This window comes from Daphnia pulex, chromosome 8 (assembly GCF_021134715.1).
Source record: "Daphnia pulex isolate KAP4 chromosome 8, ASM2113471v1".
In the NCBI taxonomy this organism is placed as follows: domain Eukaryota; kingdom Metazoa; phylum Arthropoda; class Branchiopoda; order Diplostraca; family Daphniidae; genus Daphnia; species Daphnia pulex.
In genome coordinates, this window is record NC_060024.1 from 6,988,297 (window position 1) to 7,001,566 (window position 13,270).

General features: G+C 37.5%; 3 protein-coding genes across 7 annotated transcripts; 2 read left to right on the plus strand and 1 right to left on the minus strand.

The window, feature by feature from the left end:
- Positions 1-101: 101 nt before the first annotated feature.
- LOC124200704 (rRNA-processing protein UTP23 homolog) lies at positions 102-1,257 on the minus strand. The gene is made up of 4 exons (XM_046597009.1): positions 954-1,257; positions 773-899; positions 501-650; positions 102-432 (listed from the first exon to the last, which is right to left on the minus strand). Exons 1-4 carry the CDS (start codon positions 1,168-1,170, stop codon positions 153-155), a joined length of 774 nt encoding a protein of 257 aa, XP_046452965.1. The 5' UTR covers positions 1,171-1,257; the 3' UTR covers positions 102-152.
- A 432-nt stretch (positions 1,258-1,689) lies between these two features.
- On the plus strand, positions 1,690-4,921 carry LOC124199603 (trimethylguanosine synthase-like). 5 transcript variants are annotated; one of them, XM_046595443.1, is made up of 7 exons: positions 1,690-1,818; positions 2,147-2,822; positions 3,725-3,917; positions 3,993-4,124; positions 4,192-4,343; positions 4,468-4,608; positions 4,682-4,921. In XM_046595443.1, the coding sequence occupies exons 2-7, from the start codon at positions 2,634-2,636 to the stop codon at positions 4,787-4,789; spliced, it is 915 nt and encodes a 304-aa protein (XP_046451399.1). In that variant the 5' UTR covers positions 1,690-1,818; positions 2,147-2,633; the 3' UTR covers positions 4,790-4,921. The 5 variants fall into 5 exon arrangements, with proteins under 5 accessions (XP_046451399.1, XP_046451397.1, XP_046451398.1 ...); XM_046595441.1 differs by lacking the exon at positions 1,690-1,818 and adding an exon at positions 1,882-2,070 and having other exon boundaries at positions 2,129-2,822; XM_046595442.1 differs by lacking the exon at positions 1,690-1,818 and adding an exon at positions 1,882-2,070.
- A 2,623-nt stretch (positions 4,922-7,544) lies between these two features.
- LOC124199294 (musculin-like) lies at positions 7,545-11,095 on the plus strand. The gene is made up of 4 exons (XM_046595085.1): positions 7,545-7,710; positions 7,980-8,097; positions 8,240-8,460; positions 9,914-11,095. The coding sequence occupies exons 2-4, from the start codon at positions 7,980-7,982 to the stop codon at positions 10,211-10,213; spliced, it is 639 nt and encodes a 212-aa protein (XP_046451041.1). The 5' UTR covers positions 7,545-7,710; the 3' UTR covers positions 10,214-11,095.
- The last annotated feature ends 2,175 nt before the right edge of the window (positions 11,096-13,270 follow it).

Sequence of the window (13,270 nt, forward strand, 5' to 3'; positions counted from 1 at the left end):
CCATTTTTTTTTTCTCTAAAGATCTACGTCAAGGGAAAACTAATTTTTAAAATGGTCGTCTTTGAATCAGACAATAACCTGAATGTGATCAAGAGTATATATCAAGTGTCAAAATTTTTATATTTCTCGAACAACTTATGACATTTTCAATCTCAGACCTTTGACACATTTAATCGGCCAGCCAATTCTTGTCGAATATGCTCAGCAATTTTGGCACGCCTTCGTCTTTTAGTACGCTGTGGTTGACTCGAAGATGGTCCGACGTTTTCTAAAGGTTCACGAATGTTGGCTTTCTTTTTCTTCTTCTTACAAGACAGAGGGTTTGGTCCTTTAGGTTTTCTTCTCTTGAAAGGCTTTTCCTTTATATCAGTGCCTAATTCTTGTTTTTTTATTTGTCGCAATCGTTCCATCGTGCATCCTTGACTTTGAATGCTGTAAAGCCAAACAACAATGTTTACTTGTACATGGTCTTAGATGGGCATTTTTCTTCTCTTTAGTACCTTGTTCGTATATTGAATCCAGCTAATTCACTGCTTAGTTGTGATGGTTTCTCAAGTGTCGGAGAACGAATGTGCAGATATAGAATTGGTGTTCCTGGTATAGTTCTTGCAACTTCCCTCAAACTTGGATCTTGTGTTGCAATTATATATCTAAGTAAAGGATATCTGGATTAATATTGGCTAAAAAGAATATTAAAACCTGAATATTAATTTTTTTTAAGGTAGTAAAGATAAATGCCGTTCAACAAGTTCTGATTCAGGAAAATGTTAACCTATTTGGGTTGTTGTTGGTTATCATGGACTCAAGACATTTGGAGGCAGGGACAGGTTTCTTTTCATGGCCACATTTATGAACAGCAAATTGTTTGCAGATGCTTAGTGCCCCATTTACCGAGGAACCTGAAATGCATGAATTAAGAAACTGCAAACTTAAAACAGATCAGTTAATCATACCTAATTTTTCCATTTCTAGAATAACACACTGTGTGGTTAATAGCTTCAGTTCACATTGGAAATATTTGATAAGTTGTTCACTGACTCTGACTTGCCCTTCAAGGGCAGCCAAACATAAAGTACCATCAATCAACACTTGATAAGGTACTCGGAACCCGAAATTATTTCGGAAAAAGCTCATGTACCGATTAACTTTTCTTTTCTGAGTGATCTTCATGGTGATGATTCTCCAGCAACATACATGTGGGAAACTTATGTCTGATCTTTTTTCTATCCCTATACCTTGTCTGCTACAGTCGTCTGCATAGCAACATTGCCAGATATTCTTTTGTGACGTATCTTTTTTAAATCAATGGCATTTGCCATATTGCCAATTGCCACATTAAATTTAAAAATAAATCATCTACATTCTACAATTAATTACAACCTTACAACTATTCTTTCGTACATGTGCATAACATTTCCCATGAATGACAGACAACTTTTAAATGTTTCTATATTTCTATATGTTTTAATTTAATTTTAATTAGTATATTATTTCAAGTAAAATTTTTTATACTTTATTTTATATTATTTCCTACGGGAACCTCGCACACCGGAACGGGATGCCAACATTTGAATTTTGAACACTTTGTTTTGAAATTTGAATCTTTCCGCTTGTTAAACGTACAAGAGCTTAGGTTGTTGGTCCGTAGATGGCATGAGTTTCCCTCTTTTTCAATTTCCCGATGAAAATTTCGATATTTTGTTAAATAATTTAAAGTAGCATCGGAACATTTAATAAGACAATAATTATTTATTCGTGCTTATTTTGATGCCCCCGGGAAAAAAATTACATGTCTGACATAGGAATCGTATAAATCCGGTAATCCCGTCCTTATTTTCTTATGTTGAAAGCATATTATCATTGTAGTCTATGGCCTTATGTTGAAAGTAGTCTCAATGTAGGCTCCATCTTGCTCCATGGGAACTGATGCAGACGATGTTCTTAATATCTGAAAGTTTTTTTTTTAAAGATGAGTGAATTTAAATCGTGGAAATCAGTTTGTGTTTTTAATTTTAAGTTAAAGAACTCTTCAACAGAAATTTGCTGTAATTTTACACAATCATTTTTGAAGTAAACAATTCTAGGTTTTAAAAACATGTGAAAATAAGTTTGGAAAGTTTTATATTAGTATTTTACTTTTATATAGTGATTCTCAGTTAGTGGCCAAAGGTTTGGAGCATGCTTTGGAAAGCAGTACACACACAATATCCTTTAATTCTAGTGAAGGTGTTGCTGATGATAAAACTTTGGAGTGTGATTGGGTTGAATATTGGGATCAACATGGCCATCAACTAGTACTTGACAGCTGGATTGAAAAATACAAAGAATTTATTGACCCAACATATCAAGAAACCCACAAGGACAAATTTTGTTCCTCCGAAGAGGTTTTTCTGGACAAGGAAGAAATTTCTCAACCAACTGATTTTCAGTGGACACCACTCTGGGCAGAACATCAACAAGAGCAGTACTTGTATTACCAAAACTGGTTCTCTCAGTGGTGGACAGAGAAAGAGTTGCAAAAGCAAGCCTGTGTTATTGCAGAAGAGAGCATAGAAGTGAAAGAGTTGAGTGAAAATATTAATCCTGTTTCCACACTTGAGTTTGAAAACCTCTCTCTCCAAGCAAACCCAGAAATGGAGGATTCTTTGAACTCAAGTCCCATTCATACAAATGCAAATCAGTCTGAAAAGACAATATTAGAAAAAACCCAAGATTTCTTAGATGGGTTAGGACTGGCAAGCAATATGAAAAGCGCAGATTCCAATATAACTTGTTGCAAAGTGCTGGCCATGAAGAAGAAGAAGAAAAAGAAAAAGAAAAAGGTATGTTGACAGAATTTTTTGTTTTCTGTGTCTCCACTCCTGTCTTGTAAATTAGAACAAAAATTATGGGACATGAGAGCATGATTTATGTATTAATTTATGTGGGATCTTAATATGGTAGGTTTCATGCAAATTTTTACTTTTTTGTTGACTGTGGTAGGGAGCTTATTAGTAAAACTTTTGATACGAACTATTTATCCTAAATAATCGCGATCCGTTCAGCGGATGTCGAGCGCTAGGGATAAAACCGCTCTTGACATTTCGGTTTGAATTTAGAGGAAGGGTCGATATTTTGTTTTAAATTCTCAAAGACAGCTATAGTAGAGGAAAAGTGTCGTCTGCTGTTTTGTTTCAAAGAGCAAAAGCGGGATGATTACATTCGAAATTCAACTCAAGGTAAAATTCGATTCGAAATTTTTAAAACCTTTAAATCTATTTATAAAGTTGGTTTTACATTTTTAAAGTCTATTTGGAAAGCAATTCGTTTTTATTTGCGAAAACATTTTAGCAAATGCAAAATTTCACTATTTGGTTTTCTTTTTCAGAAATGAAATCTAAGACATTTTTAAAATTTGAAAATCTTTTAATCATCCCAGTTGTGAAAGAAAATCTTGAGTTGTTTTGTCAAGAAATCATTTCAGTGGTGTTCCAGTAGGAAAAATCACAAGTTTATGTGGAAAACAGTCATGTTGATATTAGAAAACATGGTAAACTTAAAGTTTTTAGATTTTCAAATGCAAACATGTTTTAACATTAATCTTTATTAAACCAAAGTGCAACTAGACAATTTTATGACCAAGAGGGGCTTGCATCACACCGGCACCTCTTGGTTATACATTTTTCCAATTATTTTTAGTTTCAATATTGAAGTTATTTGCAGTTAATGATTTATTTGAATGAAGGTAGCTTACAACACTGTTGTGGCTGAACAAATTGCTCATTACGCCAAGTTTGGTCTTAATATGCAAGAGGATGAAGAAACCCAGAATGTCCAGCAGCTGCCTGAAATACCTGAAAACAAGGAGTTGAAAAAGTACTGGGCCCAACGCTATCGGCTGTTTTCGAAATTTGACAAGGGCATTCGATTGGATTACGGTACCCGAAGCTTTTGCTGGAAAGAGTTTCTCGTCGATATCTAAACCCCCTTTTGTTTTTTTTATTCCTCTCTAGATTCGTGGTTTTCGGTAACGCCGGAACGCATCGCTCGACACATTGCAGATAGATGCCGCTGTGACTTAATAGTTGATGCCTTTTGTGGAGCCGGGGGAAATTCCATTCAGTTTGCATTCAAATGTGAAAGAGGTATTTTTATTATAATAATGGCAGTTAACGAGACCTGAATACTAATCAATATAATTTTTTACTTCAGTCATTGCGATAGATATTGATCCTTCAAAAATAGAGCTAGCTAGGCATAATGCATCTGTATACGGAGTAGCTGATCGAATTGAATTCATCGTCGGAGATTTTTTTCAATTGGCTCCGAGTCTGAAAGCAGATGTTGTCTTTCTCTCACCTCCGGTAATCAATCAACGAGTTAATTTCAGATTTTCTGTATTTCTATTATACCATTGAAGAAAAAAATTGCTGGATTATTAATGAACTTAAGATTTACTTATATATTTCTTTTTTTCTTTTATATTAGTGGGGTGGACCGAAATATCTCTCAGCGCCCCAATTTTGTTTGGAAGATATGCAACCTAACGGATTCGACATATTCAAAGCAGCACAAAAGATTACATCAAACCTGGCTTACTTTCTTCCAAGGAACACTAATGTAGATCAAGTAAGGAAAGAAATCGATTGAAATTTTTTTAAATCTCATTTCATTTTTGAATATCTTACAATATTTATTACAGCTGATTGGACTCGCCACTGATGGTAAAGCTGAAATCGAACAAAACATCTTGAATAATAAAATAAAAACTATTACCGCCTATTATGGAGAATTGATTCTTGATCCCTAGTGACCTTAGATTTGATGCCAATAAATAAATCGCCCGGGCCTACTGTCATAAAATTCTTGCCGAGTTTGAGTGTCTCTTTAAAGAGACACTCAATTAATTAAGAAGAAAATATAAACTTTTGATTATACTCAACCGATATGTGTGTTCTCTGAATTAAAATGTGCCCACTTTATATTGCTTGATTCGCGAAAAATCATGAAATTTTTGTGTGGTTTGCGTAAAGGCAATCGTGTTGCCATTATTTTGAAGCAGAAGGAAAACGTTGTATATTATTCTTTCCCGCACATTTTGCAATAGTCACCGATGATTATAAAGTTTAACCTGGTAAAGTATCTTATATTTTGAATACGAAGTAGATTTTACTTTCTGTTTCACTTATGCTAGCACGAAGCTATCCAAAATTTGTGATTTTTCTCATTCAAATTGATTCGCACATGGAATAACAAATTTCAAAAATTAAATTTCAAAAAAAAAAAAACATTACGTTCTTTATCTGAGTAAAGCTATTCAGCAGTGGCGATAATCATTCTTTCGTCACTTCCATTCAGTGGGGAGTGTTGAAGAAATAGGTAGACCAATAGACTCGAAATACAAATGCGTGTCCTTGCAGCCTTTGACCTGTAAGAGCGAGAACTGGTGAAGTTGGCATGTACTCGGCGACGGGTCCACAGAAAGAACTGCCGTAATAGTGTAGAGAGTGGAATGCTGGTGGAACGAGTCAACTCATTCAGTGCAGTCTCTTTAAGTTCGGGGACGAGTTCGAATTTCGGATATTTGATATAGCTATAGCCTGCAAGCACCCCATGGAAGCAAGGAGTGCCATATCACGGTCGTCTTCACGTAGAATTCACACGAGTGTTGTACGACCAAGTCGGGCCAGCGGGTCAACACCATCACCAGGGAACTATGTCATGTGCCGATTGGGGTTAGCGTTAGCAACCCTTGTCTCTCCCCTTTATTTCCACGATGATGGCAAATTTGTCAGACGTTGACTCAAAATAGTTTTCGAATCATTTTTTCAAACGACTGCATTACAAAATCGTGTTGATCGCTTCAACTTTCTCTGATACAAACGTACGTATAGACTGGTATACAAATAGAAGAATTCTAGTAGGAAGAACAAAGCGGAATAAAGCTGAAGGCATCACTCCTGCTGTCCTGTCATGCATTGGCCAAACTCCCCCATGAGGCCATGAAAGAGTTGTTATATATCGCCGGTCGAGTCGACCTATTGGGGAAGAGTGGGAGACCGATGAGTGAGTGAATTGCTTTGAGCTTTTGGGGTGGTTTCGGTTGCAAAGTGGTCCGATGACAGGCCATGACCCGGCCTGCCTAGTGGATGGTGTCCGCAATCCTTCGGCAACTAAAAGACATTGGGCACACGCACAAATAAAGGTTCAAATGGTTTCTACACCCATCTTTTCAGATTTGAAGCGGTCATACCAATTCATTCTTATGTGCGTTTCTGCTTATTGTGCCTCATTGTGGTTAAAACAATGGCATTTCCATGAACTTTTCTTCTCGCTCAACTTGAAGTTCATTAGATTTTGATAAAAAGTTTAAGTGAAGTGAGTTGACTATAATAAATTGATTTACTTTTGATCGCCAAAGGTTTCTTCTGATAATAAAGATAAAACTCATAAAAGAATTAAACCGAAGAAAACGGAAGAAAACCAACTCAACAGTTGGCGACAGTTGGATATCATGATTGAGTTTGACTGTATAGCGCTGCGTTATACGCGGGATAGGCCTACGTTAAAATGGAAAGAATGCCTCAAATGATAACGAGAAAGGAATGAACGCCCAAGTGTTTTGGTTACATGCTGGTGATGAACAATAGAGCGATAACAAGATGAGGGATAGACAAGAACGGAAGCGTTTACCGTCCCGCCATGTTTAAGAGGGTTGTTGATGTTTCAGCTGGGTACATGGTCAAATTCCATCGAGGAACAACAATAAACAAATGTGCCGAGCCACGTCTTGCTGGCATTGTGGCGGAAAACAAGGCCCAACCAACTCTCAACAGCCTCTTCAAATGGCGTGTGATCTCAAAGGAGAGCCGCCGTTGGGAGGGCCATAAAACTAGATTCGGCAATCGAAGCTCATTTCTAATTAGATAAAGCAGCCACACATTTTGACTTCCCACGCCTCTTTGACGCATTTCCGATATTATCAGGCCTACCACTTTTGCAACACAGCAAAGACTAAATCTCTCCTTATGTATAATACAGAGTCCTAACAAAGATCAAATGATCAACCCATAGTTTTTTTTATGGTTTGCAGTACAATACATTTTATTGCAACATAGTACGTAGGCCTAATTGCCGATAACTTTTATTATCCATTATAGTTTTTCAGCAATGGCCAAATCGACATTGAATTCTTAGGCCTATCTTGTTATTTATTATATATTTTTAAAATTTTTGATTTGTGTAGATGTCATGTTTACGTAAACTTGTACTACAGGAAAGTCGGAGAGCGGAGCGGAGGCGGCAGTCACCCGGTGTTTGGTTGAACAGGAAAGAGGCACAGCATGGGCCATGCACGGCCACTGTTTTTCCTGGCCCTGTATTCTGACGCCGTCGTGGCCTTTGAAGTACCTCAGCTGGCCTTTCAAGTGTGCTCGCTTCATTGGTCGATTAGGGTCCAGGGGTTTGCCCGTGCTATTGGCGCTGGGAGTGGTCTGAGAACGCAAAGCTCCACCCTTCCGCCGTCGATGACCGCCGAAGTCGAAACTCGAAAGTCAACCGAAAACGGTGAATAGTCCTGCTGCATTCTAATTTTGTCTTTTAAAGACGAATCTACCAGCTCAGTGATCAATCCTCTTATGGTTTGCTCCTAGTTTAACATCCTTTTTCGGCGTGCAATTCAGTTTTCCTTTTATTTTGTGACTTTGCTCAAAGGATCTTGAAGTAAAGCAAGTAAGTAGTTGACTTCACTGATTCGCTCCTCTAACCTCAGGGGGGGGGGGGGGTATTGCGGTTGCCACAGGGGCCTATATTAGTATATTCTATTCAAATTCGTCAATCGTGATGTGAGGAGTACCGATAGTCAATTTGATATGACAAGACAATCAATAATACATAACCGTGGAATCAATACACTATTAACGCACATTAATTGACTTCGTTATTTGCCGAGGCAATGACAAATCTTCGTGGACTAATGCGACTATATATCTTTTTTATAGATGCCGCGACGAAGAAAGGATGCGATAAACGTGACGATCTCTTCGGCAGGGCGTGGATATTCGCAACACCTCCATCATCGGTCGACTCTCATGAAAGAGAAGCCCCAACAGCGAAATGGTAAACAGTCCATCAATCGTCACGTTAGATTGTCACGTTAGATTTCACAAGGAATACGTGACGATGTGAAATCTAGGAGATAATTTGGCTGTATTGTACGTACGTATTGTACGTTTCTGATTTCCCCGATTCTCCCCAACAGCGGCGAATGCTAGAGAGCGGGCCCGGATGCGTGTGCTTAGCCGAGCTTTCTGCCGATTGAAGACGACTCTACCCTGGGTGCCGGCCGATACGAAACTATCCAAACTGGACACTCTTCGGTTGGCCACCACTTACATCGGACATCTGCGAGCGGTTCTAGTCGAGGGTGGTGCAGGAAGAACTTCTCCCGTTTCTTCATCTCAGCATCCAGTCGTGTCGATGGTAGGCTGCATTTCAAACCGATTAGGGTCACTCCAATTAGGATAACCCATAACCGCATGCAATAGCCTCAAATCAAAATGATGGCTGATTGGCAGCAGGCAGCAATTTTCTGGCGAGTTTGACTATACCTTACTGCTGACTAGCCGGCGGTTTCAGTACGTTCACGACTATATCTCACAAGCGTTTACAAACGACGTGGTTTTTATCGTTCAGAAACAGTTTTTTTTTTTTTTTTTTTTTTTACCTACACAAGATTTCCTCTTCATTCTTGGGCCATAAATTCATACAAATGCGTTTTAACCTGAAAGGAACAAGCAACCGTTTGGGAGTCTGAAATGCATGTCCTAACAAAATAACTGAACAGGTTTCTCTTTTTTCGATTGTTCGATTTTCAATTGATTGGAAATACCTGGTAGTAGGCCTAATACCGTATGCAATTAGTATAGTACTCTCCAAGTATACTCCAGCAATATGCAACTAGTATGATCAGAACGATGACGGTATAGATTGATAGATGTAAAGAAATATCTAACACTTCTGGAAAAAGAAAAGTTTTGAAATGAAAGTGTTGACATGTGTAGAAATCAAACTCATTTTTAGACCATGCACCGAGCAATGCTAAATTCTTAATATTGTTTTAGGTACGTAGCGCAATTACTGCAAATCTTTGATGCGACATTTAGACCTATTTAGTCCTGTTGTTCATTACTTGGATCAAGATTTGTTTTCATTTCAAAGCTTAATGAAGTCAATACGTGAAATAGTTGCAGTCAGAGCAAGAAATTGCCAACTTGACTCCGGACAACATTTTTAGAGAAAACTTGCACAAGTCAATCAAATTATGTAGCTTTACAACGAAAAAAAAAAAAAAAGAATTAAAACATTTAAAAAACAACACAAAAATAAAAAACAAATAAAAATTAAGGGAATGAAGAAGAACACAAAAGAAGACGTTTCAACTACTAGCGGAAGATAGCGGGGAGAGAGAGAGAAGGAAAAAAAAAATAGAATTGAGTTCCCAGCTGGGTTTCTTCGGGCTTTCGCGTGGCATCATTGACGTTAATGTTCTTTTACTTTCAACAAGACTATAAGTAGAGGAACGCGCACACAGGCTGAAAAGTCTCTAAAAAGTCTTTAACGTTTGGGCCAACACCGAGGCTAACTGCTGTGTCCACCTGGCATTAAATAATGAAAATGATTCTGCTTTATTTGTTTAAGGGTTTAAGGACAAATCTTTGAACAAATCTCACTATATATAACTATAGTCACTGATGTGTTAAATCCAATGCGACAAACGTCGATTCTAATTTTAAAACCATTAACTAACATTTCATTTTTGGCAATTATTTGTATTATTCGGTATTTTTTTTTATTTACCTTTCCGGTATGCCATTGCTAAAGTTTGACTAGAACTTTGAGATGTAATTTCCTTTTTCACGAATGATTTATACAGAGCTGGCCTTTCATGTTTAATAAATCCGGTAATGGGCAATCGAATTCTTCGTCGGATAGCGGATCAGACTCTCCCATGTCCAGCGTTGATAATTTCAATCTCCATCATGATTGTTTGGCAGCGGAAGAACACCAACCTCAAAACCAACGACAACTTCCGCACTATCAATGCAGTTCTCGAGGTGAAATGTCCATCATGAATGCAAGTTACCAGATACATCAGCAGCATCAACAAGGAGTAGACTATTCGAGCATCCCTTCGGAACTTAACTATTGTGGTAACCTGACAGAATTACCATAAGTTTATTCAGATCTTGTTTTTATTTGGAACCTCAATCTTAAAAAAAAAAAAACACGTTTCCGTTTTTCAAGTGATTGCTTAAATTTCCCGGATATTTGCATGTCAATCAATGTCATTTGTGTTGAAGCGACAACGGACCAGTCTGTCGCGCTATCTTTTTATGTTTAATTTCCCTCCTCATTAATTATCCCATCTTTTTGCCTTATTACGAGAAGAGATATTTAGCTTTGATACTACGATTCATAATAAAACGCAAAGTTCCATTAAATTATTGCAATAGGCCTACAAACAAGTTGTAAGCTGGCTACAATATGAATTCAAAAAGCTGACGAAAGATGAAACATAATAAAGCTCATTTTGACTCGCAGCCATTGACATACTCAACATTGTATGAAAATGATCACTATACATGGCTTCTATAGGAACAAAATGGCTGGATTGAAGTCCACGAAAAAACAATGACATTGATAAGTTGTAGGTAAAAATTATAGTGCAAAATAGGGCTGGAAACTGGAAAGGTGACGATGATTTTGACAGGGATGAACACATCAACGAAAAATAGTTTTGCAATGGTCAATGTGGTATCGTCGATCGTTCTCGAGGTTGTTCTAATAAAAAAATTGTTTGCGCAAAAAATGTGTATAGGCAGGCCTAAAGTCTCATCAAGGCTATGTAAACGACTTGTAGGCTTTTATATTTTAATCTATTTTTTTGAAATGTATCACAGCTACGGTCGGCTACGGTTATTTGTAAAGTAAGCCTAACACAAAGTTATTTGAATTTAAAATCACGTTTTTTTTTTTAATTTGAAAGCAAGTGCATCTTCGCTCATATCATATTTGTGACAACAACAGTTACATAAACAGATTTTAATGATTTTAATCAAAATTTATTTTTATTTTTTTGGTTATGCAAAACTGTCCCAACATTATTGGATGGCGAATTTACTCATTTAAAGCTTCTTCTCGATCGAGCTTCTCGTATGAGCATACATGACAACACATCAATAAACAATTTTTCACGGGGCTGAGGCGATACGCAATTCGTCCACGGGAAAGAATGGACAAGACCGTAAACTGATAAGATTACGTGATTTTAAAAAAGCATCTTAATAAAAATAAAAATAAATTAATTAATTTAAAAAACTGTAGCTACGTAGGCCACAGGCCCCATAACCTATGTGCTAGGCCTATTGAACAGATCGAAAGCTAAGTTTTCAATTTTTCATATTTAGGTTCACCATAAAACATATTGAAATATGAAATAGGTATTGAATATTGATGCCAAAAAGATCGGAGAAACTCACATCAGCCTTATCTCTACTAATTTTATCAACTCTTTGAATATTGATTTGATGTTACGTACAATAAGATGAGAAAAGGAAATGCAATGTCGAGTCAAGGATTAACATCGGACGTCCTCAAGATCAAATATTGCAAATTTACAATCAAACGGAACTATATAATAAAGGCCTATATATTATATAATGTACGATAATGTAGTAATTTATAAGCGTCTAATAAGAAAAGATATCACGATTGCGCCAGAGCTAGACTACACGAAATGAAATTTCAAAATAGTTAACTGTTAAATTCGTTTGTTTTCCCATAAGACGATCCTTGAGGTGATGAGAACGCTTGCTAATTTTTGAACGTATTAGGCTATTTTAATTCAAAGAAACTATGATGTAAACCTACTAAACCATGAGTTACGATTTCCGCTCTCTCGATTACTTCCGCGGGTGCCGACGGGTTTGTACTTGACATATCTCAAAAGAAATTAAAATGAAGAACAAAATAGTGAGAAAAATGCAGGAAAAAAGAACCTCATACATCTCAATGTCGTTCCTCTTGGTTCCTCTTTTCAGATCTAGAAGAACAACGAAAAGCCCTTCTTCCAATGACTAATGACTATATATGGGACTGATGTGACTGTGCTAGATGTATCACCTAAACCTTGTCCGCATGTTGAGTTGCATTTTTTCAAAAGTGGAAAATGCGGCAGACGAAATAGTCTCCAATCCCCTTTTTCCCCCCGTTACGGGTCCGTGTTCAACTTCCCTCTTCACGGATCTACGACGTTCAGGCCAGTGACGTTCAGGCCAGTGCCTGGGGAGGACTTGTTTTGAGTTGATTTAACTTGGGAATTTCAATTTGAAATGGTGTTACATAAATTGTATCACCTAATATTGTAAATCTTTATCTGCTTGACTGATTTTCGTGATCCTCATCAAATTTACGTACCAAAATCTCTTTGTATCTCCCTTTTTCTATCTATTTTCTCTTGTTTTGGCATTTGCTGCTCAAAATTGTTTTTTTTGTTGGACTTGTTAAGAAAAACTTCCGTAAATGCTAAAACTTGCTTAAACTGTCTTGACAGAAAAAAAAATTCCTTCCCAACTTCTAAAAATATTGATCTAAATACGCTAAAACAGGGTATGTAGAGACTCAAAACTTTGAAATTGAAAATTACCTACTGCCGCCACTGGCCTGAAAGGATTTGGACATTCAAGCCAGTGGCCGGGGACTTTCAGGCCACTTTCGCCCACATTCGTCTGCGGCCGGCAGGCCGCCCACATTCGTGTCCTATTAGTCAATGTTCCATGATTATTCCCACAATCGAACATCCCACATCGGGACATTCCAACCTGGCCTGAACGTCGCCTGCCTGAACGTCGCTGATGGCCTCTCCGCAACGTCTAGGACCCCTCTCACCACCCTCAGCTTCAAGGCAGCGCCTCTGCCGACCACACCCCGCGCGCATCTCTGTCGGCTGCAGCGGGCAATCTTTAAATGCAGCGGATGTCACTCACTGTTTTTTTTGTTTTTTTTTTTTAAATCTAAAACCGCTCATAACCACTTAACTCTTATAAAAAGTAAAAATGCCATCTTAGATAGCGCTTATAATAAGAGGGAAATTATATCGATATTTGTCCCCTTTTTCCGCAAGCGTTACGCGATATTTGTTGCAGCTTTTCGGCGAAAAAATCGAAAGGAGTTAAAATAGCAGTTGGGTAACCACTATTCTACTGCCTATGGTTACAGCCCCGAAAATACC